The following is a 27,074-nucleotide window of genomic DNA, read 5'->3' as shown; positions in this document are numbered from 1 at the left end:
GAGAAGGACGTGAGCTTTGAGAGTAACACTCCCATAGGAAAGCGAGATCTCATGGGGTCAAAAGAGGCTGATTAATGGGCAGTGGAAACATTGGGCGGAGTCTCAGACCTCACATCTGTGGAATTTGGCCACGGCAAAACGATAGATTTTTTCTGAATGGTCATGTCAAGAGAGGATAGTTTTGTTTGTTTTGTAAGAGATCTAACCATAGTTCCATGCCGGAGGGAAGAGCCCATGTATGCTAAGGAATATGGATGCATTGCCCTGTTCACATTGGTTGTGTTTCATTTAACCTAGCTCCCCAACAGTTGCCCCAGGGAACTCTCATCTGGGGTAAGTTCCCAAGCCATGGTACTGCCAAATCCAAGGAGATGATGTTGCAACGTGGAAGCAGTTGGTCCTCACCTCCCTGACCCATGGTAAAGTCATCTCAAGTGCCCCAAACTTGACTTTGCTTCATAATGGTGCGGGCCAGATGTTTTCTCCTTGACTGGGCACAAATTCATGACACCAGTAATAATAGCAGGCACACAAACAGCATTTACTCTGAGCCAGACACTGTTCCGAGTCCCTGTAAGATGGGTCTTGTTATTATTCTCATTTTTCTGATGATGAAAATGAGGCCCAGGGGACTCACCCAATGACACAGTGGTGAGGGGGGAGCAGGGTTCCAACTGGGTGTGTCTGGCTTCAGGATCTGTGTACTTAAAGTGAAAAGAAAGTGAAGTCGCTCGGTTGTGTCTGACTCTTTGCGACCCCATGGACTGTAGCCCACCAGGCTCCTCCATCCATGGGCTTCTCCAGGCAAGAATACTCAAACCACTACATTAGTTCAGGGTGAGCAGCTCATGCTTTACTGTAGATGGATGTTTGTGGTTCCAGCTTTAATTGCAGAATTCTTAGTCGTGGTACTGCTGACAACATGACTTATCCAAGTTCACCAAACCTGTTTATCTATCTATCTATTCATTGTGGGTTAGACTAGTGGTTTTACTAGTCATAAATAATTTAATCATCAATAAATATTTACCACATGCAGGATACTGCCAGGGACCCAGAAATATGACCTTATATGTGTCATCTCATTGAATCCTCATAACCACTCTATTTTGTAGACAGGGCAACTGAGCCAGCATTTGAAGGTGGCCATAATGAAGGCTCTAATGAATCTGCCTGCAATGTGGGAGACCTGGATTCGATCCCTGGGTTGGGAAGATCCCCTGGAGAAGGGAAAGGCTACCCACTCCAGTAATTTGGCCTGGAGAATTCCATGGACTCACAAAGAGTCAGACAAGACTAAGCGACTTCACTTTCACTTTTCTTAATGAAAGCAAGATGGAAAGCCACTTTCAGCCCTAAGTTTCTGTGTTCTGAGGTTCACGGTCAGAGACTTAACTGGTTCTAGAGTATTCCAAGGCTAATTTTATTTTCTTTCTCAACACACAAAAGGTTTGCAAGTATGAATCAGTAACATGCTCAGGTGTGCAAGAAATACTGCCCCGCCTTTTATTTTGTAGAGATCAACTTAATATTAGTTTGCAGCCTTTGTCTTACCAGGCTGGCGAGAATAGAAAACACCCCAGGGTGGTGTCATGATTTCCGGATCTTGTGCAGTGCTGAGAGCTTGGGGTGGGGTTGCAGGGGATCCTGCTCACCAGTCTGATCCACTCAGGTTACCACTGAGAAGCCTGCTGACCCCACCTCCCTGGGAGTCTCTGCTACTTTTGGACTGTCCAGCCAGAATCTAGGGGCTTGCCAAAGTCCTGTCCTCCCGGGACCCCCAGACCTCTCTTCCTTTCCTGTTTCTTCCAGACCTCCCTGCTTTGCCCCTCCAACTTCACTCCTCTCAAGACCTCCTGGAAAAGCCTCTGTGTCCTGGACCTAAGTCCCTGTTTGGGAAATGAAAGCCAGAAGATTCTGCAAGTTACTTCTGAGTACAGTCCTGTTACATACCTAGCCTGGGGCAGTGATGTCAGGAGACTGTAGAGGATGGAAGTGGGCAGGGGAATGTGGAAATACATGGAGGGGGGAAACATTTCTACTCTTAAAAGATGATCTAGCCACAGGAGCAGTCCCTCTGAGAGTAAATTTCTAGGTGGGAAAAAGTTGCTATTTGAGGCCAGGATATACGTGTGTGCCTGCTAAGTCACTTCAGTCGTGTCTAACTCTTTGAGACCCCATAGAGGGTAGCCCGCCAGGTTCCTCTGTCCATGGGGTTCTCAGGCAAGAATACTGGAGTGGGTTGCCATTTCCTCCTCCAGGAGATCTTCCCAACCCAGGGATTGAACCCACAGCCCATACGTCTTATTTTCTGCTTTGGTAGGTGGGCTCTTTACCGCTAGCACCACCTGGGAAGCCCCTGGATATATGTAAATCCATTTTATTTATCTACTTTATTGGTCCATCCCTTGTGGCCCAGCTGGTAAAGATTGTACCTGCAAGGTGGGAGATCTGGGTTTGATCCCTGAGTTGGGAAGATCCCCTGGAGGAGGGAAAGGCCACCTACTCCTGTATTCTGGCCTGGAGAATTCCATGGACTGTATAGTCTGTGGGGTTGCAAAGAGTTGGACATGACTGAGTGACTTTCACAAGACCATTATTTTCCATAGATATTTTCAAGATTGTCTATAGTAGATTCAAAAATTTGCCAAAAAGTAGGAAAGGTGATTGTGTCCTGGTCTGTGATGGCTGTCATGACACTCAGCAAATCTCGTTAGGTAATTTGAAGGTTTCCAGGCTTTGAAAATGCTTCTAGTTCAAACTGGCCATCAAACAGATACAAAAACAGGACAAGGAAAGTGAAACTTGGCAAGGATGCCCAGGTGATGGCCAAAGCGGAGCTAGAAACCAGCTTTCCCCTCTCCCAGCCCAGAGCTCTTGCCCGGTGATCCCAGCCCAGTGATCTCATTCATCTTTTAAAGAATCACCCACAGGGCAGAGGAGCCCAGTTTCTTGCTAACTCCACCCTCATTCAGCGTGGAACACAACCCACCTTGGGCAGCTGGTCCAGGCTGTTTCCACACTCCACGGACCTCCCTGAGGCCCCTGGGTGCTGGGCACATGGCAAGAATGTGTCCTTAGAACAGGGGTGTGTTTCCCAGCCCTGCCTGTCCTGCTCCCAGTCTTGGGGCACCACCAGTGAAGTCATCCTTCCCCCTCTGCACCTGGCAGGCCCAGAGATGGGGGACCCCTCTGCCTGGCCCAACTCCCTCCCCCTCCCTCCCCTTTCCTCTGCCCAGGGGGTGTCTCCATCAGCTGCAGAGCAGGCTTGATTCTACCAGCCCAGGGAGGTTTTTCATGATGCTTTTTGTTAACCCAGCACAGCCTGCAGATCCCTCCCCGGACAGTTCTCAAGTGTTTTGTACTGTCTCCTCACATTTCCATCCTCTGTGTCTAAGGGATCATGGTTTAATACGGTTTCTCTTCACCAGGCCTCTTCCCAACTGCTTCCAATTTACCTCACAATCCAAATGATTTTTGCTGCACTTAGCGGATTGCCTGTGTCACTACATTCAGGGGATACAGTATCAGACTTCCCAGCTCGCCCTCTGCTCAGGCTCCTGACCTTGCAGCTGCCTATCTTTCTTGGCAGTTCATTTTGCCCATGAACACTCAGAGTTTAGCTGAGTTGCATTCAGGGAGACTGTCAGTCTTATATGTTAATTTTCTAATTGAGAATGCTGGTGCTACCTGAGGAAGACAGACAAGTCAGTGTTACGTGTCAGACTCTTTGCAACCCCATGGACTGTAGACCGCTAGGCTCCTCTGACCATAGAATTCTCCAGGCAAGAATACTAGAGTGGGTTGCCATTCCCTTCTCCAGGGGATCTTCCCAACCCAGAGACTGAACCCACGTCTCCTGTATTGCAGGCAGACTCTTTACCGTCTGAGCCACCAGGGAAGTCAGTGCTTTGGTGAGCTGTCTTTCCCCAAGGAGTTTTAGATGTGCCATGCTAGTTGTTAGGTTTTAATATACACTCAGATGGAACTGGAGAAGGAAATGGCAACCCACTCCAACGTTCTTGCCTGGAGAATCCCAGGGACGGGGGAGCCTGGTGGACTGCTGTCTATGGGGTCGCAGAGTTGGATATGACTGAAGCAGCAGCAGATGGAATTATTTCTTCCAGTCAGATGCTTTAAAGCTGGGTGCTAAAGAGTTTATAACGAGCAGACAGAAGAGAAACCGTTTCATACCTGAACCATTTTGGTTTTCATCTTGTCTCAGTGCCTCTGGATGGTGCTGGCTTTGTTTTGGTTTGTGGGGACCACCACCGGGAGATAGTAAAGACTGTAAGGAAAGTTTTTGCATTAATTTCCCATGAGTGCAAAAAAGAGAAACACCAAATCACGCCAGTGTACTGAGAAATTCGGTTTCCTTCTCTCCCTGTTTCCCTTGAGTGGTTTCCAAAAGGAATACATTTTTGGTGAGGTGCAGTTGGATAAATGATGTCTGTCTACTAAAGAAGGAAGAAATATTAGGGGATTATGCATCAATAACTCGTTCTCTGTGCGGCACTAGAGTCTTCTCAGAAGCCGCCAAATATGCTTCCCTGGGGAAGAAGAAACTATTATTGTTGCCATTGTATAGATGATTAAGTTGGTGCTCAGAGAGGTTAAGCACTTCCTCAAGGTCACACATCTATTAAATTGTGGAGCTAGGATTTGAATCCAGCCACACTCGTTGGAAAAGACCCTGATGCTGGGAGGGGTTGGGGGCAGGAGGAGAAGGGGACGACAGAGGATGAGATGGCTGGATGGCATCACCGACTCAATGGACAGGAGTTTGGGTAAACTCTGGGACTTGGTGGTGGACAGGGAGGCCTGGCGTGCTGGGATCCATGGGGTCGCAAAGAGTCGGACACGACTGAGCAAATGAACTGAACTGAACTGAACACACTCAGTTGTCATTTTGACCCTTCCCCGCAAATCAAAATTGTGTACACTGCCCAACAGATTCAGAACCTCACAGGATGTGGGGGTGGGGGTGAAAGTGGATAATTCCTTCTAAGGTCCCTGCTAGGAAAGAAAATACATCACACTCCTGTTTTGAAATTCAGTCGCAGCCTCCTCTCCCTATGCTCCAGGAATGGCCAGCCTGCCAGGAGCGTTTGCATACTCTCTAAGCCTAGGCAAGCATTAGGAACTTCTCTGCAGGGCTCAGTTCAGAGCCGCTGTGGCCTCCACATCCCTCACCCAGACTTTCCTGAGGCCCTCGGAGGGCTCCGGCCTCGGTCTCCGCCCTTTGGCGCCCCCTGCTGGTCTCCAGGAGAGGCGCCTGTGCTGGAGCCAGAGAAATGGTACCCAAGCTCTCCTGCTTCCTCGTTGTTGCTTAGCTGCTAAGTCCTTTCCTCAGCTCCAAGTAAAATGATGTGACCTGCCCAGCTCCCTTCCCTCTGAAACATCGAATAACCCTCCTCGAACAACCATCCGATGCTTCAGTCTTCAGGACTGAGAAGAATTGGGAGTGAATGCATGGTCCCCGCTTCTCAAAAGTGATCATGCAGCATCCTGGTCATACATCGTTCCCGGGGGGCTTGAGGTGGCCTGAGTAGTGAGCAGTGAGGCCCATAATAGAGCTCTCAAGTCCTTAGCGCTCAGATCATTGTCACTGAACTAGCAGCATCAGTATTATCTGGAGGCTTGTTAGAAATGCAGAATCTCAGGTCCTCCCCCAGACCAGCTTGAGTCAGAATCTGCACTTCAGCAAGATCTCTGGATGATTCATATGCAAATCATCTTTGGAGGCTCTGTATCTCTTTTGCAATGTCCACAATTTTTATTTTTTTGAAGATCAAAATGACAAGTTTACAGCTGGATTCAAATCCTAGCTCTGCAATGCGATGGTTATGTGACCTTAAGCACATACTTAACCTCTGAGTCACAGTTTACTCATCTATAAAACAGCGGAAAGAACTATATGGCATCCTTAACTTTCAGGACCCATCTCATCCTAAATCTGAGACTCAATACTTGCCCAACGTCTCCTAACTCAGCCATGATTTACCTAGTTGTACTGCTTAGAAACATCAAACTCTGATGGCAGACTGAGCTCTCCCTAAAACCTGCAAGCTCTCTGCTCACTGTGGAGAAAATGATGGACTATCCTCATCCTTTGTGTGAGCCCCTGGCAAATGACCACAGAACTGTCTTGAAGGGGACATCTGGGTCCAGGGGAGGTATTTCCTCCCCACCGCCATGACAGTAAAGATGGAGTGGACTGTGAAAGCGTGGAGTTCCCTCCACAGAGTGACGAGGGAGAAAGCTTCCCCGCCTGACCTCTTGACCCAGAGACTGGACCTGAGGTTTCTCCAGGTCCCTTCAGCTCTGATGTTCCACATGCCTTAGTTTACAAAAGGGTTTTGACCTTTTCCAGTTAAACTTCCACTTAATCAGAGACACACTTAGTGTTTTAAATTCCCCTGCAGATAAAAATTGCTGTGTGGCATAGAAAACCATCTCCGTAATGTTGGTGCTTCTCCCTCCTAATTAGCTTTCCTGTTCTCCCTTAGGACAGCAGAAACTCTTTCTCCTAATTCACCAGAATAATACTGACCACCATCTTCGCTACGAGGAGGTTGGCAGAGTCTTAGGAACTAAAGCCTTTAAACAACAGGGACCTCCTGTCTCTAGAATAAGAGCACACCAGAAGCCCCTTGTGCTGGGACTGGAGGTAAGTACTCCTGATGAAAATCACCCTCCATCAGAATATGAATGGGAAACAGCTCACCGGATGCTTCAGTTGTGCTGTGTGCCTCGGGGCTACTGCTTGAGCAAAACTGGGTGCTTACCCTCAGAAGATGGGCAAGCTGGAGGAGGAATGAGGTGATGAAAATGCCATCGTGGACATGTACACAGAACCAGGGCAGGAGATAAAGCACTTGTGGGAATATGAGAACCGTTTCACAGAAGAGTTGGCCTCTGGGGTAGCCTGTGAGAGGTGAGTTTGGGTTGGGTAAACAGATGAGACGGGGACAAGCACCCCAAGCCCAGGATCAGCAGAAGCAGAGAAGTTAGATGGAGGCCACACTGGGAGAACGCGAGTTATCCCCGGAGGCCAGGCAAGACTAGAAAAGCCAGAGGGTAGGTTGTCTGGAGTTTCCCCCTCTGGCCAGTGAGAGGGTTCAGGCACTAAGGGACCCCTCTAATCAGCCATTCCAGGAATAGACTAGAGTCCATGTGGAGTCTTGCCCCCTGAAGAGTTGGATCATTGTGGGCAGGAGGAACCAGAAGGTTTCTGGTCAGAGCCGTGCCTCCTATAAGCCCTCTCGTGTACCTGAGTGAGAGATGGAGGTGTTGGGGTAAGACTTGCTCTGGGGGTGGGTAGGGGGTCAGTCACTGCAGCAGCCTGGACAGGAGGCAGCAGCAGCACAAACAGCTGGAAGTGAGGGGAATCGATGCTCGTGGTGGTATCCTGAGATGAACGTCACAGGAATGGCCACCATCTGCACCAATGTACTTGAGGCTTCTTTCAGTGGGGGGTTAATGAAGCTGATCTGACTTTACCCACCTCATTAGAGTTTCTTATGTACTGAAGATGGAAATAAGGGTCCACAACCAAAGACAAATAGAGCACAGTGTTTGATGAGTCAGAAAGGCTACAGCCCCAAGTGCTCTGAATGTGGAGGAAATGCTACAGATGCCCAAGAGGATATTTCGAGCTATGTCCAGATGTGGAAGAAGAAGGAAGGGCATGCTCCCTCTCAGAGGCTATCGTAAGCACAGATAACCCCTCCCAGGTAGGATGGGAGAGAGCAGATGAGATGGGGCTGCTCCAAAGGGCCCCAGGTTCCCCCCACCTGGACCAGCCCATCTGAGGAACACAGAGCCCAGACCTGCCCTCAGCACCCTGGTAGCTGGCCCTGCAGGTCATGAAGAGAGAGGAGGACCCAGAGGCAGGATGTGACAAATTGATTCATTCAGCAGAGATTTACAAAATAAGCTACAAACCAGTGAGCTTGAGGGCTTCCCAGGTGGCTCAGTAGTAAAGAATCTGCCTGCCAATGCAGGAGACACAGGAGACACAGGTTCAATTCCTGAGTGGGGAAGATCTCCTGGAGGAGGAAATGGCAGCCAACTCCAGTGTTCCTGCCAGGATAATCCCAGGGACAGAGGAGCCTGGCGGGCTACAGTCCATGGGGTCACAGAATCAGACATGACTGAACACGAGCACAAGGTGTATAGTGAGTCTGACAGCTGTTGTGGGCAGATTCCTAGAAGAGATCTGCTCTCTGGTCTGCAGCCCTGAGGACAGGTGGCGGGAACCCCTGCAGGTGTGCGTAGGTTCTAGAACAGCAAGTTGTGTCGGACTCCACTCATTTCCATCCTGACAGCATTACCAGCTTCCGGCAGCCCTGGGAATGCAGCAAGGCATTTGACTGAGTCTCTCGTGATCTCCCCTGCCACCCCATGACACATGAAAGGGAAGTTTCTTTCTGGGCTAGACGTACTAGACCAGCTTTGTATCAAGGCATCATGCGGCAGAGAGATGCAGACAGACCCTAAGGGGACCACCAGGTGCCAGCAAGTCAGTAAACCAATCTCCCGAGGGCGCACCAGCGCACAGAGCCCCTCTGCACTGATGTTCTGCTTCCCCTTTGGAGAACAGTCATCAGTTACCAGGCTCTGCCCTGCTGTGTTAATCCATGCTGCCCACGGAAGCTGCTGCTGACTGTCTCTGCTCAGGCGTGTAATGGGTCTGAGGAAAAGGGTGGGTGGGGAGCACACTTTCCTTTTTGTTTGCAGGAACGAACTGCCAGGTCCTGGCGGCGGGGCACCTTTTGCACCCAGGTGTGCACAAGCGAGCCTCCCTCTGTGGCTGCACCAGCCTGAGCGGGCTCCGCTTCAGACCCACCACGCTCTCTGCACCCCAAAGCCCACCTCCTAGAGGCTTCGCATGGTGCTCCCACCAGGACGGGCCTTGAGCCCTCCAGTGGGCCTTGCTGTGGGACACAGGGAGTCACCACGTGGTTAGAACACATGCCAGGTCAAGAGCCAGGCCTTCCTGGGCTTCCCTGGCGGCAGATAAGAATCCTCCTGCCAATGCAGGAGGCATGGGTTTGATCCCTGATCCGGGCAGTTAAGATCCCTGATGCCGTGGAGCAGCTAAGCCCATGCACCACAACTACTAAAGCCTGTGTGCCCTAGAGCCTGTGCTCCGCAACAAGAGAAGCCACTGCAGTGAGAAGCCTGTGCCCCACAATGAAGAGTAGCCCCCACTTGCCGCAACTAGAGTAAGCCTGTGTGCCGCAGTGAAGACCCGGTGTAGCCATAAATAAATAATTTTTTAGAAAGCAAACAGTTTACAAAAACAAAGAGAGCCAGGCCTTTTTCTCCTAGAAATAGGAAGCAAGGTGTCAGCGGCTTCTGAGAGGGCAGAGGCCAGGCAGGATGGGCAGGGGAACCAGCAGAGGTTTGCAGTCACCCCTGGGGGTAGGAGAGAGGGTGACCGCACGGTTGGATTCTGCACATCTGTGTGAGCACCAGTGTGGTACCTCCCAACAGAGCTATAGCCGCCGGATGTAGGCATGCAGCGGGCCGGCAGCCGGTGTAGACAGACAGGAGAGAAGAGCAAGGAGGCATTGGGGTTGAAGGTGTTGGCAGAGGGTCGGAAGAGAAGGTCTGTGGGGTGTAGAATGATGGGGAGGTGGAAAGGGCAGATGCACTTGAAGAGCAGGGAAGGTTTGAGAGGGAACAGGAGGCCATCAGAGAGTCAGCCTAGTGGAAGGAAGGGCCCAGGAGACCTGGAAGGGGAAGGGTCATGCTGAGAGCGTGGGAGAGAACTCAGCATTTCAAAGGGGTCATCTCGGGATGGAGTGACTGTGGGGCAAGGGGGACCTTCACTTGGCGCTGAAGGGGGTGAAGGGCTGAGAGGTTCACCTTCCCCCAGGAGCCCATCCGTGTGTGACCAAGGGGAAGTGACCCCAGGTCAGCAGATGAAGACCCAGGGGTGGGCTGCAGCGGTACTCCCACACTGCCCTCCTTGTGCAGCCACACCGCAGGCACTGGGTTTAGAGGGGAGTCAGCGCTGTGTGGCCTTAAGTAAGCTACTTAACTTCTCTGGGCCTTAGTTTTCTCATGTGTATAATGGTACCTTCTCAGGTAGCTCAGTGGGTAAAGAATCCATCTACAATGCAGGAGATGCCGGTTCGATTGGGTTGGGATAGGAAGACCTCTAGAGGAAGGCATGGCAACCCACTCCAGTATTCTTGCCTGAAGAAGCCCATGGACAGAGGAGCCTGCCAGGCTCCAGTCCACAGGTTTGCAAAGAGTTAGACATGACTGAAGCAACTGAGCACGCAAAGACTTGGGAGGATGCAGAAGGGGAGGAAGCTCAGAGCTCTGTGGGCATGAGCCTGTAGGCAAAGGTGTCCACTCTGTGGTATTGTACTTATTAAGATATACTTCTTTCCTCCCTCCAGACTCGAGTCCACTGGTTCTCAGATGTGAATGTGCATCAGAACCACCCAGAGGGCTTGATAGAACAGCCTGCCAGGCCATGCCCCAGAGCTTCTGATTCAGGAGCGGGGGGAGTGGGAGGCCAGGTAGCACTGATGCTGCTGGTGCAAGGACACCTCTTGGGCATCACTGCTCTAGAGTCTCTACAGACCATGAGACCTTGGCAGGCAGAGGACCCCCAACATCCAGCAGTGACCAGCACAGAGCAGGGGCCTGGCCTGGGAAGAGTGGCTCCGGGACAAGCACAGATTCTCAATACAGCAGCTGGTCACCATGAGAAGAGGTGGTGTTGAATGAAAAAGAGGTCACTTGGGAAGAGCCTCAAAGTTATGGTGGTTTGTGCAGAAAGCTGGATTTGTATCTGGGGAGCAAACGCTGAGGTTCATAGCAAAGCAGTCACCCATGCGTTTGGAACTGCTGTCAGGGGCAGAATGCTGGTCTGGAAGGACCATGGCCCTGGCAACACTGCTGGCTTCAGAGTGCTCATTTGCTGGCTTGTTCCGATGACATGATGCTGTGTCCTGCATGTGAAGAGCACGTTTGCCCTGGGAAGATCACCGTGTCCACTGGCCTTGAGCCTTTTCCCGAGGCTGAACTTGAATGTCTCCCCATGTGGACTCAGTCCAGGATTTTTATTGTTCTGTGAACCTAGGAGAAACCCTCCCCAGCACCCATTTGGAAATGTATTAACTGTTTTTCTCAGACAGCAATTGGTTCTCCATGCCTGGTGCTCCAGCCTCCTGCCAGATGTGGGCCACCACCTGCCAGGAGAAACGTCCTCTGTCCAGCCTTGCGGCCAAGCTCGGAATCCCAGGTGCAGCCAAAGAGCCCATTATGAGTATTATTTATTAAGAACCAAGTGTTAAATTAGCACAGGAGCAGTCCTGGCCCAGGCCAGCAGGATTTGCCAGCCAACTGTGGTGCCCGGGGAGCAGAGGCGCCCCTGGGCGCAGGCTTCCCTGCTTCCCGCAGAGACACCAAGCCTGGTAATTCACCCATGCCGAGGCCAGCAGCTCTGCTGGGCAGGCAATTAAGTCAAGAAAGGGAACCCGCTCTGCTGACGGCTGGGATTAAAGCTAAATGAATTCAACTCAGAGAAAAGGGCTGCGACCCTTCTCCCTCTGGCCTCATTATCTTAATTAACAGTGTTTGGCAGGAGTATTGAGGCCCGCATTGATCGAGCTGCTCCTGTTACCCCTCAGAGCCCTAGACACAAGTAGCCTCGGTAATAAAAACCCAATTCTCAACAGCCCTCTGAATTTCTTTCCAGCCCTCTTCCTCTAAGAAAAGCATGGGGTTTCTGAGTTGGAGGGGATCCTTTAAACCAGGGTTTCTCAGAGTGTGGCCTGAGGACCACTCTCCTCAAAGTACCTGGGATATGGCGATAAAATGCACTTCCCCAGCTCCATGAGACCTATCCAGCTGAATCTCCAGGAGTCCAACTCTGGGAGTGGTGGTATTGCTTTTTCTCTTTAATTTTGTTTTCTGATCTTGGTAAAATATACCTGACATTGTGCATGCATGCTAAGTCACTTCAGTCATGTCCAACTCTGCAACCCCGTGGACTGTAGCCCACCAGGCTTCTCTGTTTATGGATTCTCCAGGCAAGAATACTGGAGTGGGTTGCCATGCCCTCCTTCAGGGCATCTTCTTGACACAGGAATCAAAACCGCCTCTCCTGCAGCTCTCGCATTGCAGGCAGATTCTTTACCGCTGTGCCACCAGGGACACACCATACTTGACATTAAGGACATTCATATTGTAGATGGTGGCTCAGACAGTAAAGAATCTGCCTGCAACACGGGAGACCCGGGTTCGATCCCTGGGTAGGGAAGATCCCCTGGAGAAGGGAATGGCAACCTACTCTAGTTTTCTTGCCTAGAGAATCCCAAGGACAGAGGAGCCTGGTGGGATACAGTCCATGGGATCACAAAGAGTCATACATGACTGGGCATTCATCTCCAGAAATTTCTCATCATCCCAAACAGAAGCTCTGAACCTACAAAACCATCATTCCCCACCCCTCCCTCCAACCCCTGGAAACGTCTGTTCATTTTCTGTCTCTCTGAATTTGGCTAATCTAAGTCCCTCATATAAGTGGAATCAAACAGTATGTGTCTTTTGTGATTCACTTATTTCATGGAGGGTATCTTTAAGGTTCACACATGTTGTTGAAGTGTGTGCCAGCTTTTTGTCTGTTTTTAGTAATATTCCATTTTACGGATGGACCACATTATCTTCTCATCTGTCAGTGGACATTTGGGTCACTCCTACCCTTTGGCTGTTGTGCATAATGCTGTCATGAGCATGGTGTGCAAATACCTGTACTGGTTCTAAGGTACCGTCAAACTTGCAGCCATGTGAGGCGACCTTCTGAAACTGGAATCACCTGGAGAGATTTGTCTACTCAAGATGCCCTAGCCATACCATAGACCAACCAAATCACCCATAGATGGGACCCAGTTCCTGTATTTTAACTCCTCCAGTGGTTCCAATGTATGGCCAAGTTAGAGAACCATGGGTTTATACCAGTGATTCTAAAATTTGGGTGTGTACAAAATTCAGTCACTTTTTAAGAGCACAGACCCCTGAGAGTCTCTTTTAACTGGTCTATGGGAAGCCAGAGCTTCAGTGCTCGAAGCTCTTCAGGTGGTTCTCATATGTCACCAGAGTTGAGAACGGCTCCTCTCGTTCAGTCTGTCATTGAAATGAGAACCTGCTGAGGCTGCTGGAGGTGACCCTCTCTGCCCAAGGTTCTGAGCCCTTTGGCACCCGAGTCTGCACTGGTCCCCAGCGCTGATTCCTGAGCCAGTCCCATGAGTTCTCCAAACTCTACCACACGGGTGCAGAGGGTAGCTCATATATGGAACCTCCTGTTGTCCTACTCTTAATTTGAAGTGTTAGCCTTGAATGAGACCACGACTGACATATTACGGAACAGTATTGCTGTATTAGGGAAGATTACTCATATATTAGGAAACAACATGAACATATTAGTGAATGTGAAATTTGCATTTGCTTATGTGCCGTTTCTTAAGTTTAAGAAAACGACCCCGCCGCACCAGCCTACGTATGACGAGGGAAAAGATCTCAGAAATCTACCAGCGACCTTCACACTCTGTGTGTTTTGAGCTGACACCCATTCCCAACTGGTGTTCCACTTCCCCTGACACCAAATAGCCCCCTCCTTCCAGCACCTCACAGTAGCCCCCAAGCGGCAACCCTCAGGCCTTTTTCAAGGAAAGGGATATTTCTTGCAACGTGTTGTGTATATTTCTTAACCGCATGCATGTATAAAACAGTGCTACCATTTTCATTAGGTTTTTTAGGTGCTGCCAATGAAGGTTTTGCAAGCTGTGTGCTGCCCTCTTTTCCCCCAGAAGTCCTGTGATCTTATTGAGTGATTTTGCATAGCTGAGCGATTTTTAGGAAGGACTGAGTATATCGCCTGATGGCAGAACTAACAGTGTCAGTACGTGTCGTTTCTCACCATCTTTTTACGAATAGTTTAGGAGCACACTGCCAGGCCACTCTATCTGCTGCCGTTGAGAACTCACTCCAGACACCCCTGGATGGCGCCCTCCTCTGCGGGGTCGGAAGCTGCTGCCAGCAACCAGCTGCTCTGGGGTCAAGAAGCAAGGAGCCCTGTCTGGCACAGGCTTCTTCCGGGCCTTAACCCAACACACTCTCATCCCTCTCTCTCCCTTTGGCTTCAGCCCCCTTAGGGTTTGGACTTTTGGTCACTTGATCTTTTTTCTTGGGTTCCCTAAGTCCACACCTGCTGCTCACCCTGTCTCACAGCCTGCCTTCACTCTGGAAGCTCATCTTTCTGACATTTGGTCAGGTCTGAAACAATTCCATGGCCTGGTTCCCACCTTGAAATTAGATTTGCCCTCTACCAGTGTTTGTTCATATTTATTTCAACCCATTTTGGATCCTGGTTCCCATTTCAGGAGACCCCGGCCTGCGATGGTCCCTCTTCCTAGCTTCTGTCTTCATGAATAACCCCTCCAGACTCCTGTTGGCTCACCAGGTCACCTGGCTCCTCTATTCATGTGTCCTGCCACCTGACCTGTAGAAGTCTGCTTCAGAGATGAAGGTGTAGCTATTTCACACTTTGCTGTATTTCATAAGAAAATAGGTCTGCAGTATGTCTTCGTAGCATGACATGAACCCAAGTGATTTTCTTTAATATCTGTTTGTTCAACTGGCCTTATCTATCTTGCTGTTTAATTTCAGTTTCCCTGTTAATACTTGAAAATTCAGTGTATTGAACATGTGTTGTTTGGGACTTTCTTTCATTTGTTTTTACCGTGAATTCAAGGTCAAGCTGCCTAGTACAGTGTCAACATTTGGAGGCCGGCCCTGAGTGGTCCGTAAAAAGACAGAATTGAAACTAGACATCTTAACTCTGTTATTCTGAACTGGTGTTCTCACTCACGTGTCTCTGTAGGGATTTTCCTGTCAGGTTACATAAGACGAGAATTCATTCTGATGTTTGAATAAAACAACAGCCACAGAACTGTCAGCAGCTTGGGGGCCAAGCTAGTTCTTTCCTGCAAATATCAGTTCAGTATCAGAACACATTTATCTTGCAGTCACTTAAAATCCTCATTGGTGAAATCAAAGTCTCCATTCTCCTTTCTTCTAAAACAGAGGTTAACGAACTATGGTATTTGGACTGCAAAGCCTAAAATATTCACCATTTGGCCCTTTACAGAAAAAGTTTCCCAAGCCCTGTTCTAGAGTGTAAAACCTGGTGGTTGTTATATGTAAACCAAAGGTTTTCCTCATGAGATTGAAAGGGCTAGCCTTCAGGAGAACAGGGAACCCTCTGAACTCAGGTACAAATTTTGATTTATGTTGCAAACATGCATTTTTGGAGAGTGAAAGGTCAGGCTTGGTCTGTTGTGTTCACCACTAAAACAGTGCCAGACAGAGATGCTCAGCAAAAATTAATGAGTAAGTTATTGAGGAGGAGGGTGTGGCAGAGTCAGGCCAGAACCAGATGAAGGAAGTCTTTGCAGGATTTTATTCACAGAGCAGGGGGAGGAGGAGGAAGGGGGTCTGTGTGGAGGTGTGGTATATTCTGGGTTATGTTCCTGAAAGAACACCCTGGCTGCTCTTTGGGAAACGGAGGGTAAGACTGGAAATAAGAGAGATCAGTGAGAGCTCTCAAGTCTAGTCCTGTCAAGAGATGGGGGCTTGAACAGAGTAGACTTGGGAGGTGAAACTGACATGACTGGCTACCATGGGGGTGACATTTCAGAGAACAAAGGTGACTCTGCTGTTGTTACCCTGAGCCCATGAGTGGAAATGGCAGAGAAAATAAGAGCCTTGATAAACATTCTCACCAAGTTTTTTCTTATGATTCTTAAGTGCCTGGTTTTGGGTTTATTTTTAATAGTAGGTTATATTTAATTATTACCAACAGGAAATTGTTTAATTTCAAATGTGAAATGGCAATAGTTGTTTTTCATCTGATGGTATACACGAGTATACTGTGCCCCCCCCCCCACTCTTTTCTTTTAATTTAAAGAATTTATTTATTTTTGGCTGCCTTGGATCTCTGTTGCTGCATGTGGGTTCAGTAGTTGTGGCATATGGGCTTAGCTGCCTCACGGCTTGTGGGATCTTCCCGGACCAGGGATGAAACCCATGTCTCCTGCACTGGCAGGCGGATTCTTAACCACTGGACCACCAGGAAAGACTTGCTGTCCTACTGTTAACATGGCCTGCTTTTGATACTTCGGGTCAACTCTGGAGTTGATGTCTCCTTCTGATCAGCTGTAAATTGTGTGTCAGAGCCTCAAAGGTGCTATGGAAACCCTACCACAAATCACCCCCAACACAACGAACCCTCTTCAGAGTCTGCAAGTGATCCGGGGCTGGTGCCTCCTCTGGTGCCATGACCTCTTCATGCTGTCTGCCCTGAGATGGAACCTGTACCAGGGATGTTTTCATAAACCAGTGCCCTCTTCTTGTTTCTTTCTTTACTCTCGCCCTCACTCTGCCCTCTGAGCCATGTAGCTTTTTCCTTACCTTCCAACAGAGGCCTTCTGATATTACACGTAGAGCAAGTTGAGTACTTGGCAGGCACCATGTGGAGGAGCCATACCGGTGGGTAGAGGTGAAGTGGGTGAGGGGACCTCCTGCACTTTCTCTGCACCCTCACCACTCCCAACACGGCACTGAGAATATAACCAGTCACATTCATTCAGCACCTTTTGCCGTTGTGTACAAGCAGATGCTCAACCCAGACAGATGGTGAATTTACCTATTGGACTAGGCAAGAGGTCTGGTTTTTGTATAGCTGTACACGCACATGGTCACACAAGTGCCAGGCATGCAGTTGTTGCTGAGTACATCCTTATTAAACTGAAAAATGGTGTACCCAGTTTTTACATGATGAGCTGTACTGTATAGGAAGTGAGACGGATAAATAGAGATGACTTAGTATCTTTGGGAGATTAGAGGGGAAAGAAAAATCAGTGGATTTGTTTTCCACTCCTCAGCAGAGGCTGCCTTGGGATAGGAATGGGGTCCCTGGCTGGGGTGAAGTTCAAATATATCTCTTCCTAATGTTTTCTCCAACTCCCATCAACAAATCTTGAATGAATGAATTCACAACCTTATGAATGAATGCCGAGTTATCACAAAGATTAAATAAAGTATTTCTAAAGTACTTGGAACCACACTTGCTATGTAGAAAAATGCAACATAATAGATAAAAAGAGAGAAAAGCTCTGTCTACACCACATAGTATCTGCCAGTAGGCATGGCCACGGACCCAGAGGAACACAGCGTCTAAGAAGCAACCACATCACGGGGAGTCCCCCAGGCCCTCAGCACCCTCAAGGCTGTGCTCAGCTCCTTGAGCTTAGATGTCTGTGTCTTCACTCTCCCTTCTTCTCCATAGGATCATGGGAGACTGCCTTGACCTTCTCTTAGGAGTCGTACTCCTGACCAGTCCTGCACTTGGAATTTCTTCCTGCTTCTTCAATGGTTGGAGAGCCGTCTATCTTTCCTGCAACCTCACCCAAGTGCCCCATGTCCCCAACACCACCAAGAGCCTCCTGCTCAGTTTCAACTATATCAGAACAGTCACAGCCACATCCTTCCCCTTCCTGGAGCAGTTGCAGCTGCTGGAGCTGGGAACTCAGTTTACCCCCTTGACCATTTCCAGAGAAGCCTTCCGAAACCTGCCCAATCTTAGGATCCTGGACCTGGGTGGAAGTCAGATAGACTTCTTGCATCCAGACGCTTTTCAGGGGCTGTCCCACCTCGCTGAACTTCGACTGTTTTACTGTGGTCTCTCCGATGCTGTATTAAAAGATGGTTATTTCAGAAATTTGGCATCTTTGACTCACTTGGACCTATCCAAAAATCAAATTCAGAGTCTTTACCTTCATCCCTCATTCCAGGAACTGAATTCCTTGAAGTCCATTGATTTTTCCCTCAACGAAATACGTATTGTATGTGAGCACCAGCTCAAACCCCTCCAAGGGAAAACACTCTCCTTCTTAAGCCTTGCTGATAACCAGCTCTACAGCAGTTTCTCCGTGGACTGGAGGAAGTGTCTGAACCCATTCAGAAACATGGTCCTGGAAACCCTAGATGTTTCTGGCAATGGCTGGGGGGTGGATGTCACAAGAAACTTCAGCAATGCCATCAATGGGAGCCAGATTTTCTCTTTGGTTCTTACCCGTCACACTATGGGTTCTTCGTTTGGCTTCTCCAACCTGAAGGATCCTGACCAGCACACCTTTGCTGGGCTGGCCAGGAGCTCGATGATACAGCTGGACATTTCACATGGGTATATCTTCTCCCTGAACTTCCGAGTCTTTGAGACGCTCCAAGAGCTGAAGGTCCTTAACCTCGCCTGCAACAAGATAAACAGTATTTCGAGGAATGCATTTTATGGACTTGACAACCTCCAAGTTCTCAATATATCACATAACCTTCTTGGGGAACTATATGATTATAATTTCGATGGACTGCCTAAGGTGGCCTATATTGACCTGCAGAAGAATCACATTGGGATCATTCAGGACAAAACATTCAAATTCCTGAGGAAATTAAATACCTTGGACCTCCGGGATAATGCTCTTAAAACAATTTATTTTCTTCCAAGCATTCCTAATATCTTCTTGGGTGGCAATAAGCTGATGACTTTGCCAAACATCCCACTTACAGCAAATTTCATCCAATTATCAGAGAATAGGCTAGAAAATCTGAATGATCTCTACTTCCTTCTCCAGGTACCTCGTCTCCAGATTCTCATTTTAAATCAAAATCGCTTTTCCTTTTGTCACCAAAACCATGCCCCTTCAGAGAATCCCAGCCTAGAAAAGCTTTTCCTTGGAGAAAATATGTTGCAACTTGCCTGGGAAGCCGGGTCATGTTGGGATGTTTTTAAGGGGCTTTCCCATCTCCAGATCCTCTATCTGAATAAAAACTACCTGAATTTCCTTCCACCAGGAGTATTTCATCATCTGACTGCACTGAGGGGACTCAGCCTCAAAGACAACAGGCTGACTGTTCTTTCTCCTGGTGATTTACCTGCTAACTTAGAGATCCTGGATATATCTGGAAACCAGCTCCTCTCTCCTGATCCTGATTTATTTGCATCACTGAGTGCCGTGGACCTAACTCATAACAAATTCATCTGTGAGTGTGAACTTAGTGCTTTTATCCATTGGCTCAATCAAACCAACATCACAATATCTGGGTCTCCAGCAGACATGTACTGCATGTACCCAAATTCTCTGGCTGGGGTTTCCCTTTACAGTTTTTCCACAGAAGGTTGCGAAGAAGAAGAAGTTTTAGAGTCCCTAAAGTTTTCCCTTTTCATCTTGGTCACTGTCACCTTGACTCTGTTCCTCGTGGTCATCCTCATGGTTAAAAAGTTCCGGGGGTTTTGTTTCATCTGTTATAAGAAAGCCCTGAGTCTGCTGTTCAAGGACCCCATCAAGGGAAGAGAATCAGATACATACAAATACGATGCCTATTTGTGCTTCAGTAGCAAAGACTTTGAATGGGTGCAGAATGCTTTGCTCAAACACCTGGATGTCCAGTACAGCCCCCAAAACAGATTTAACTTGTGCTTTGAAGAAAGAGACTTTATGCCCGGGGAAAACCACATCGCCAACATCCAAGATGCTGTGTGGAGCAGCAGGAAGATCATCTGTCTCGTGAGCAGACACTTCCTTAGGGACGGGTGGTGCCTCGAAGCCTTCAGTTATGCCCAGAGCAGGTGCTTAGCTGACCTCAGTGGTGCCCTCATCATGGTAGTGGTGGGATCCCTGTCCCAGTTCCATCTGATGAAGCATCAGCCCATCAGAGGGTTTGTCCAGAAACAGCAGTACTTGAGGTGGCCTGAGGATCTCCAGGATGTCGACTGGTTTCTCAATAAACTCTCTCAATGCATTCTAAAGGAAGAAAAGGAAAGGAAGAAAGTCAGTGCTATTCAGCTGCAAAGTGTAACCACCATCTCCTAGTCAAAGGAGCAGTTTCCACTTATTAGAAGCCACAGATAACTCTGTACCTTTTATTTCCAACAGTTACCATTTGCATGCCTTTGTGTTCAGTTGCTCAGTCATGTCCTACTCTTTGCGACCCCATGGACTGTAGCCCACCAGGTACCTCTGTTCATGGGATTTCCTAGGCAAGAATACTGGAGTAGTTTGCCATTTCCTCCTCCAGGGGAACTTTGTGACCCAGGGATCGAACCCAAGTCTCCTGTGTCTCCTGTATTAGCAGGCAGAGTCTTTACCACTGAGCCACCGGGGAAGCCCTTAAGTTGCCATTTGGGGTTCCTTTATGGAGTTGTTGTTTTCCTACAATGGAAAGAACATAAATCTCCTTGATTTTCATAGCAACATAATGTTTTGTCTTGCCAACGTCCAAATGGAAAGTAATAGATCTAGAAAATTGCAACTGCCCCCAGCAGTTCTTACTCTGCATTGATTTCCTTTCAGAACCAGTAACACTGATCTCTCCCATTGCATCGACTATAGGATAAATCCTCTGCATGGCAGGGGCACCTTGGGAGAAGTTAGAGAAGGTCAACACCCATTCTCTAGGATTCATTTCCAGAAGGGGGCTGGTCAGTGATTCTGAGGGCTCTGTGCCTGGCACAACAACACTAAGTAGAAAACAAACAGAAAAAGAGGCATGGTTCCTACTGTTACCATGAGAACAATGCCATTGCTCAGTACAGGTCATGCCCAGTCTCAGGGATCAGAGTGGCCCCAAAGAAGCCAGGATGAGAATGACTAGATCTCCCGGGGCCATATTGCCCCATTTCTTCTTACCTCTTGGATCTAACCCTAGTGGGCCATGGACGTTCTTTTTGGCTTGCAACCTTTATTTCAACCTGGCTTTCAAGAACCTTTGTGATTTAGCACCAGCCTATTTCAGGCCTCCCTGTCCATCACCAATTCCCGGAGTTTACTGAAACTCATGCCCACCGAGTCAGTTATGCCATCCAGCCATCTCATCCTCTGTCGCCCCCTTCTCCTCCTGCCCCCAATCCCTCCCTGCATCAGGGTCTTTTCCAATGAGTCAACTCTTCGCATGAGGTGGCCAAAGTACTGGAGTTTCAGCTTCAGCATCAATCCTTCCAATGAACACCCAGGACTGATCTCCTTTAGGATGGACTGGTTGGATCTCCTTGCAGTCCAAGGGACTCTCAAGAGTCTTGACTGATTTCAGCTTTATTTCTCCCCATACTTCATTTATCGGCTACTCAGGCTGTTGCAGAAAGAACTTGGACCTGGACCCAGAACTTGGTTTGACTTCTGATTCTGCTGCTCACGAGCTGTGTGGCCTTGAGCACATTACACACCTTTGCTGGGCTTGTTTTCTCGTCTGTAGCCGTGATCCTCTCTACCTCACAGAGTTGACACGAGAGTTAAATCCACCAAGAATGTCAGGGTGTCTCAGATCTTATCTTAGCCACCCTAATGGCCATGGGAGGGTCCCCACACCAAGGAGGGCCTTCTGGAGGCAGTTGTGATTTCTTAGAATTTGTATTTTTTTTTTAATCTTAAGAGAAATCTAAGTGTATTTTGTATTTTTTCAGATTGATTTTAATAATAAATATCTTTCTGCAAAAGCATTAAGACAACTTAAATCAAGGAAGGTGTGCCAAAGTTACCCCTGTCTTCCCAAATGGTGTCCTCCAAATCCATCCCAGCTTGGGACTTGTACATCACATGTCATTCACTTCCCCTCACTGCCTGCCCCCCATCCTAACACCAACACACACTCACACACTAGCTGTTGTCATCCCAGCTTCTTGGGGCCCCTCTGATCTATGAGAATGAGCTTGTCTTACTCCACAACATTATGCTTATGCACACACGCACCCCCACTCTGCCCCTTTCTTCTGGAATGTTTTCCCATCCTTGCAACCCATCCAGCCCACCAAGCCTCCTTGGATGCCTCCAACCCCAAATTCTCTCTCCCTTTTGTGCAAACTCTTAGTGCCCTATCCATCTTTTTTTTTTTTTAAGTTCTTACTAGTTCCTGCTTCCTCTGAGAGTTGTGAGCCTGTGAGGCCACCCACCCCTCTGGGTAAGCTCCATGACAAAATGTCATGTCTTACATGCCCAGCCCTCACTGGCCATAACAAACCCAATATGGTTTCCAGACCACACAAGCCTTGCCCACCTACACATGTCCATACTTCTTCCTTCCCCTGGAATTCCTTCTCCCCACCCTACCCCCCAACATCTGCCTGGTGAATTTCCTAGCACCACCATTCATTCCTTGTGACCCCACAGATTTCTGACACAAATACATAACATTGCATTGTGCCTATGGATATAGAGGCAACTAAACTGTGACCCCTGAGAGCAGGGACCTTGTCTTGTCATCTCTGTATCCTGAGCTCAGTATACTGCCTGATCCAGTTGTATAGCTGCTAAGTCGTGTCCAGCTCTTTTGTAACCCCATGGACTGTAGCCCGCCGGGCTCCTTTGTCCATGGGATTTTCCAGGCAAGAATACTGGAGTGGGTGGCCATTTCCTTCTCCAGGGGATCTTCCCCACCCAGAGATCGAGCCTGTGTTTCCTGCATTGGCAGCTGGATTCTTGACCGCTGAGCCACCAGGGAAGCCCGAGTATGTGGTTAATAAACGCCTGGTGAATGGATGAAGCACATTGTAAGGTCTCCCTGGTGTCAAAGCTACTGCTATTAAATGTGTTGCTGGTGAATTTGAGATTCTTTCTTCGTTGCAAAAGAATTTGGAGATGAAGCAGAGAGGTTAAGAAAGTAAAGTGAAAGCTTATTTAAGCAAGAATACACTCTCAGAGGGAGGACAGGCAGACGGGAGGAGCTACCACACCAGGCCTCTTTGGCAAGATGGTTATGAGAGGCATACAAATGGAGGGGCAGAATAGTTACTAGGGAAGGAAGTCATCTTTCCTGATTTTCAGCCCAGCTCTATTTTCCTGAAGGGAGGGGGGATTTCTGTCCCCTTTTAGCTTAGATTAGAAGTGTCATGGCCGTTGGTGCATGGTGTGTATATGTGTGTGTGTTTGCTCAGTTGCTTAGTCATGTCTGACTCTTTGGGACCCCATGGACTGTAGCCCACCAGGCTCCTCTGTCCGTGGGATTTTCCAGGCAAGAATACTGGAGTGGAAATGGGTTGCCATTTCCTCCTCCAGGGGATCTTCCTGACCCAGGGATTGGACCCGAGTCTCCCACATTGCAGGCGGATCCTTTACCATCTGAGCCACTAGGGAAGCCCTGGTGCATGATAAGTACTTCTTATCCGTAAGCTGATCTTATCATAAGGAGAGTGCAATGAGCAAAAGGTTACATTTAGATGCAGGAGATTCTCACCTTTCCCCATCTTTCATTGTCTGTTGTTCAGTCACTAACTCATGTCCCACCCTTTCCGACCCCATGGACTGCAGCACGCCAGGCTTTCTTGTCCTTCACTATCTTCTGGAGTTTGCTAAAATTCATGTCCATTGAGTTGTGATTCTCTTTAACCACCTCATCCTCTGTCATCCCCTTCTCCTTTTGCCTTCAGTCTTTCCCATCATCAGAGTATTTTCCAATGAGTTGGCTCTTTTCATCAGGTGGCCAAAGTATTGGAGCTTCAGCTTCAGCATCAGTCCTTCCAATGAAAATTCAGGACTGGTTTCCTTTAGGATTGACTGGTTTAATCTCCTTGCAGTCCAAGGGACTCTCAAGAGTCTTCTCCAGCACCACAGTTCAAAAGCATCAATTCTTTGGCACTCAACACATCCATACATGACTACTGGAAAAACCATAGCTTTGACTATATGGACCTTTGTTGGCTAAGTAATGTCTCTGCTTTTTAATACACTCTCTGTTACTCTTTATCACCCAAAAAAGATAGTTTCCTGTTAGCCTGGAAGTTTCCTGCTTTCCTTTATCTGCCTGAGGACCTCCACTGTTTACAAGATGCGTGATTTCCTGCCACCTGGCCCCTCCCCACATTTCTCTGCTCATACTGAGCTACCTGCCTGCTGTAACAGATCCTCCTAACCCTAACCCTAACCCTAACCCTAACCCTAACTAAAAATATCAAAGTGTTGTTAATAGGGAGGGACAGGGCAAGGGCCAGGAGAGTGGAATATCCACACAGATGCTGGAGGGATAGGAGAGCACAGGCTCTAAGAAACCTATTGAACTTCATTTCGGATGACAGGGCATGGGTGGTGCTCCTCCACTATCAGCCAGGAAGTTGGTTCGGATGGAGGGATGAAGGGATGGGGAAGGAAAACAGAAGTTTCTCATGAACCTCATACTAAGAAATACAGCAAACCAAAAACTAAAAATAAAGTATTGCTGCAAGTAACAGTTATAACCACAACTCCAGAAGAGGGCAGCAAGGCCACTTTGTCTCCTAAGAAATTTTCTGCTGCACCAGCTCACCAGCCATGGTTCTTCCCAGGCTATAGGAGATGCTGATGAAACCTCCCCTTCAGAACCTCCCGTAAAGACAGAACTCTGGAGGAAGGAGCTGGGCGAGGGTGGTATGGGAGGAGGTCGCTCTATACCTGGTACCTCCTTCCTTTGGGTGACCTTCACTTTGACTCTCTTTTCCAAGTGAAACCCAGGACACGTGAAATAACAAGTGTGCATGTATTTATAGAACAGTGAGTTGAAACACAACATTTGACTTCTGAAAGGAGCCTATCCCACAGCCTTTTCTAATTCTTTTATTTTAAAAACACAAATGAAACATATTGAAAAAACGCCTTTTGAGATTTCCATACAGAGTTGTTGCAGGATCTGTTCACATCGTATATCCCAGCCACTGTCATCTTCTCTTCCACCACCAGGCTTAGCAGTTGGAATTCTTTTTGAGGCCATTTTTCCAAGTCTCACTCCACAAGAGTTGCAGCATATATGGCAATAGAAGAGACTGGCAGCACCATGTCGAGATGCGGCATAGTGGTGAAGAATCCCCCCGACAATGCAAGAGAGGTGAGTTCGATCCTTGGGTCAGGAAGATTCCCCTGCAGGAGGAAATGGCAACCCACTCCAGTATTCTTGCCTGAGAAATCCCATGGACAGAGGAGCCTGGTGGGCTACAGTCCATGAGGTCACAAAAGAGAAGGACATGACTGAGCACGCACACACGTTGAGATGTGGGTACTGGGTGGTCCTAGCAATTCAGAGTCAGCCCTCAGTAAGTTGATATATTCCATACCACATGGTCCTTTGGAGTCACTCCTATATACGGGGAACTATTCAGTGTAAGAAGGCGAGAGCTTGCTGTCTTTGAAATTGAGATGAATCTGGAAACTTTACAATATTGATTGGGGCTTCTGACGACTTTGAAGAAAATCTCGCTCATCATCTCAAATGCATACAACTGACTCTGAGAATTTCTTGTTGGCTCCATGAATCTGCAGTGAATAGTATTTAGATAGTCTTGATATAGTGTAAAGTAAGTGTAGTTAGGAGTTTGAAATGACAAAATAACTGTACTGGGAGGATAGAAGGATGTGGAGCACAAGGGTAAGATAGATAAATGCTCACCTCCCATGATATAAAATCAATATAAAATGTCTAGAATGTTATACCAAGAAACAGCACTCAGAGTGTGAATTTGGAAATATAAAAATGCCAGAGGGAAAAACTAGACAAGTTCATGGTGATTGCCTGAGGAAGTTTGGCCTGATTCTTTCATTGGGACTATCTAGAAAAGCTGGCAAAACTGTTTTTTAAACCTATTGAAAAGGCATTGGAGAAATATAAGACAGAAAGTAGGGTGAAGATGCAGGATCAATTGATATCAAGAGAGTAATTAATGTAATTGAGATCTATTCTTCAAACAGAGCATCAGTGGGCAAATAGGCAAATGAGAGTATGGAAGAATGCATTAATCTGTTAAGGACTCATAGCCAAAATATGAAAGCTTTTCTGAAAATCAATAATAAAAAGACAACACAAAAGAAAAATGGATAAGAGACTTCAGAATTTCACTAAAAGATATCCAGTGTCCAAAAGCAAATGAAAAGATATTCAATCTCCTTTAGCCATCATGGAAATGCAAATTAAAACTACAGTGCAATAGCACTCCACACACCCCAGAATGGCTAAAATTAATATGACTGACAGCATCAACTATTGGCAAAGAGGTGGAGGAGTTTAAACTCTCCTCTGTTATTGGTGAGAGAAGTAAAATTGATGTATTTTTTAAAATTTGGAATATAGTTGCTTTACAATGTTTTAATTTCTGCTGTACTGCAAAGTGAATCAGCTATATTTATACACATATCCCCTATTTTTTTGGATTTCCTTTCCCTGGTGGTTCAGATAATAAAGAATCTGCCTACAATGCGGGACACCCGGATTCTATCCCTGGGCCAGAAGGATCCCCTGGAGAAGGGAATGGCTACCCACTCCAGTATTCTTGCCTGGAGAATCCCATGGACAGGCTCCTCTGGAGGTCATGGGCTTACGCAGAGTCTGACATAACTGAGAGACTAACACGTTCGCTTTCCCATTTGGATCACCGCAGAGCATTGAATAGAGTTTCCTGTGCTATACAGTCAGTTCTCATTAGGTAATTGGATTTTTTTTTTTAATTTACACCCACTGTATAGCACAGAGAACTCTACTTAAAGCTCTGTGATAACCTAAACAGGAAGGAAATCCAAAAAAAAGGGGGGTATATGTATACATATAGCTGATTCACTTTGCTATACAGCAGAAACTAACACAACATTTTAAAGAAGCTATACTCCAATAACAAGGATAAAAATAAATTTAAAAAGACAAAAATGCAAATGCATGCCATTATATATGTATAACCGAATCACTTTGCTGTACAGACAGCAGAAACTAACACAACATTGTAAATCAACCATACTTCAATAAAGCAAATTAAAATTAAAAAAACAAAAAACAAAAAAAGCAGTCCCCTGATAACTACCAAAGTTCAGTCCATGTGAGTGTGCCCTATGGCACTATGATTCTACCCATAGCTAGAAATCCATGCACATACGCACCAGAAGACAAAAATGTTATGGCAGCATTCTTTGCAGTAGCTGACATTGGAAACAACCCACATGTCCATCAGCCATAAAACAGATAAATAAATCACGGTTATTGAAAACTCTACA

At 47.6% G+C, this 27,074-nt stretch overlaps 1 protein-coding gene across 11 annotated transcripts in view; it reads left to right on the top strand.

Annotated features, from left to right (window-relative positions):
- The window catches only part of TLR5 (toll like receptor 5), a 30,869-nt gene extending 4,628 nt beyond the window's left edge, over positions 1–26,241 (top strand). For 4 of the 11 annotated variants that reach the window (XM_043924089.1, XM_043924087.1, XM_043924091.1 and 1 more), the window contains 3 exons: positions 6,510–6,670; positions 11,159–11,269; positions 17,375–20,986. In XM_043924089.1, coding sequence (XP_043780024.1) covers positions 17,379–19,955 — 2,577 coding nt within the window. In that variant the 5' untranslated portion in view covers positions 6,510–6,670; positions 11,159–11,269; positions 17,375–17,378 and the 3' untranslated portion in view covers positions 19,956–20,986. The other 7 variants (XR_006344982.1, XR_006344981.1, XR_006344984.1 and 4 more) reach the window with 7 other exon arrangements.
- Positions 26,242–27,074: the final 833 nt, after the last annotated feature.

Source organism: Cervus elaphus, chromosome 14 (genome assembly GCF_910594005.1).
Source record: "Cervus elaphus chromosome 14, mCerEla1.1, whole genome shotgun sequence".
NCBI classification, from domain to species: Eukaryota; Metazoa; Chordata; class Mammalia; order Artiodactyla; family Cervidae; genus Cervus; species Cervus elaphus.
The sequence above is the reverse complement of the archived record's forward strand: the minus strand, read 5'-3'. Positions and strand labels throughout refer to the sequence as shown.